This window comes from Mytilus californianus, unplaced genomic scaffold (assembly GCF_021869535.1).
Source record: "Mytilus californianus isolate M0D057914Y unplaced genomic scaffold, xbMytCali1.0.p SCAF_12, whole genome shotgun sequence".
Taxonomy (NCBI): domain Eukaryota; kingdom Metazoa; phylum Mollusca; class Bivalvia; order Mytilida; family Mytilidae; genus Mytilus; species Mytilus californianus.
In genome coordinates this window covers 59,973,693-59,976,982 of record NW_026262604.1, presented here as the reverse complement: position 1 = coordinate 59,976,982, position 3,290 = coordinate 59,973,693, and the positions used below count along the sequence as shown (strand labels likewise).

The 3,290-nt window shown below is 31.8% G+C and overlaps 1 protein-coding gene across 1 annotated transcript; it reads left to right on the top strand.

The window, feature by feature from the left end:
* Nucleotides 1-270: 270 nt before the first annotated feature.
* On the top strand, nt 271-2,931 carry LOC127721155 (uncharacterized). The gene is made up of 3 exons (XM_052227827.1): nt 271-354; nt 1,814-1,881; nt 2,889-2,931. The coding sequence occupies exons 1-3, from the start codon at nt 271-273 to the stop codon at nt 2,929-2,931; spliced, it is 195 nt and encodes a 64-aa protein (XP_052083787.1).
* The last annotated feature ends 359 nt before the right edge of the window (nt 2,932-3,290 follow it).

The following is a 3,290-nucleotide window of genomic DNA, read 5'->3' as shown; positions in this document are numbered from 1 at the left end:
CATTTTTTCAAAATTAAAAAACTGTAAAAAGTATATACATTTTTTTTTCATCTGATACCATAATAACCTTTTACAATTGAATGGAGATGGATAGTTAATTCCAACTAAGTTAACTTTAATATTCATGAATTGTAGATCGGGGAAATCCAGATATCAAATGGTTCCAAGAGGAGGGAAATACAACTGAAGTATGGTGGCCGTACAGCCAAGTTGACGGCCTGGAATGGAGCGGCAGAGAGTGTTAGTGGCTGCCATCTCTAGGCCGTAAAGATGTATGAAATAAAGAACATTGTACCCACAAATGATTTTCATGAATGCAGGTGTTACAACGCCTGTCCTTCAACAACATTTGAGGTATTTGGTATACTTATTCGTTTTCATCTTTTTTTCATTAAGTTTTATCCTTTGATCAAACGAAGAACGACAATGAACGTTATACTAAACTCTAAAACATATATAAATCTAATAAAATTAAAAATAATAAATAATTAAAAAAACGTTCAAGACTTGCAAAGGCCAGAGGCTCCTGACTTTGGACAGGCGCAATAATACGGCGGTGTTGAACATGTTTTATGATATGATGGACGATTTTAACGACCTTGCTTTGCTATACAGCCCTCGCACGATCTCCACCCTCCCCATATACCTCTGGCCAATGTAGAATAACCAGAACAGAATACAACTTCAGTAAAACTCGGTTTAAAAGAAGTCTGAGTCCGATGCCAGAGACTACTTTCTTTTTCAACATTTCACATACTCGATACTGTATGTATAAACATGTGCAAGATCGTAATTTGACCAATAATCATTATGATATACTTTTACAATTACTGAGATTGGACGGAGAGTTTCTGCGACACTTATTAGACGAATCATATGTATATATAAACAAGAAAAATCAAACCATATGTAAATATATATATATATATATATAATAAAAACTATAACACAAATTCCCATACGTTTCGGCAATTACGGCCTTCTTCATTGGAATGAATTATAACATTGAAACAACAATTACATCGCTTGGATACATTACGTTATAATAACTACTATGAGGTTCATTTGCCGCGTTTTTCTCTTTTCTAATATATAAATATCATATATCATATATTTCTCTTTTTTAATATATGAATATCATATATCATATATATATTTATCTTACCTCCTTTACATTTCTAGGAATTTGATTGGTTAAAATCGTCCGCGTGGAGACCGTGTATATTCCATATTAGGTTAGTAGGGAGGCGGGGCTTATTCCATATTAGGTTAGTAGGGAGGCGGGGCTTATTTCATACACGGTTAGTTGTGGTGTTACGTCCCTTTATAAAACAAAACGGTACTGAGAAAAAATCTTAAAGGTTTCAACAGACGAAGAAATTGATGATGAAGATTGAAATAAATTCATAAAACACATTTAAACCTAACAAATTGTTATTGTTGCATCTGTTTTTTGTAGGATCAATGGAAGTATTTTCTTAATGCTAACGGTATTGAAGACTTGCTCATTTTGATAGGTCTCTAGTCTAAATTCCACACGTTAAGATAGTCGGTAAGATAAATTCGTTACATAGTGTGCTAGTGACGTCATACGGTATATATTTAGGGTCAATAATTCCATATGGGGATTCGAGCTTCGCTTTCACCCCATATGGAATTTACTGACCCCATATATACCGTATTAGGTCACTAGCACACTATGTAACTAATAATATATGATGGATGTATTCAAAAGCTTGATTCAAGGAATTAGAAATTTTTTTAAATATGATTTAGTATTTAGTAAAGCAGAAATTAATTTGTATTATTGCAGTTATTGGAAGACCTAGAAGAGGAAACAGGGCTACTTGAGGGAGTAGTCGAGTCGGTTTCTTTTGAAAGGTACGTTTTCCCTGGCGGCACGTCATTTTATTTTATGGCTATCGTAAAGAAAGATTTTGTTTTTGTACATAGAAAAAAAAACAAAAAAAAACAGCAAAGCCCGATTTAATAGCTTAACGTATCGCACGACACTTGTGTCGACCCTTTTAAGAATTTTTGAATTGCTTGAGCATTTGATTGGTTTTAATTGAATTTGTAGCTAAATTTCTTTGATAATTTGAGTTTTTAAAGCTTACATCTAGTACAAAACAATTGTGCTTACAATTTGATAAATTAATCATTTCTTTTAACTGGAATATTTCAAGTTTCCAAACTGAATTTCCCCTGGGACATTTCATTTAGTGCTGTTTTTCATGGTAGTAACAATATCTTACGTTGCGCCTTTCGCATTGCCATAAAATATTAGTGTGTAATTTAATGAATGCGTAGGAAGTTCTCGAGTTTAGCGAAAGTTTTTTAAAAACAATTTTTCGGAACTACTAGAGAAAATATATCCGTAAAATTGAAAAATTACTTTAAACTATAGTGAGAAATACTAAAGACCTACTATTTCAAATTTTGCATACAATATTTTGTGTATTTCTATCGATAGAAGGGTTTGAAATTCTAAATATCATTTACATTTGTACAACACATGTCAAAAGTATTTGTCCTAAATGTTTTCTTCAAGGTAACCAATATTTGTAAGAGAAACATTAAAAAGTTAGACACTCCTTGAAGATGAAGACTACCAATAATATAGGAAAAATGTTAAATATTTACTTTCCATCGTTTATCTTAATACACAAGGAAATTTCGAAGTCTCATATAAGAGCCGTCCGCAATGACAATAAAACTTCTACGTAAAGTGTATGAAACTATAATGAATTTTTAGATTTTAAGATAAACGTGGGATAGCTCGATGGGAGTAAAATAAATGTAATAGTGTGAAAAAGGGAGATATAAAAAGCAATGTTTTGCACATACTATTTCATATAAATTAATATAAGTCTATTTTTGAATTTCAGCAATTTAATAGAGGTACAAGAGCAGTATTACAGCATTCCTTAAGCCATGCTCATAGCAGTGTTCCCTTCCCGGATATTTGTCAATAATACAAACATTCGTGCTAAAAGGAAGAGAGAAGAAGTAATCGAAATGTAAGTATTTTTTACTTTTGGTCCGATATGTTTCTCTCTACACATAAAATCATAAACGGTTTAGTTGAAAAAACAAGACTGCTCTTCATTTATCGTTATGGCGTCGATAAGTATCTCTGAATAATTAATAAACAAAAATCTGTAAAAAGAATTTTTTGGAATACTTTTGAAATATATTGGTTCTCTTGCATATAACTCTCACGCATCAGTGAGAAATACGTAAATGAGAATGTAAATGACTATAATAGTGCGTCTATTATGACATTTTCC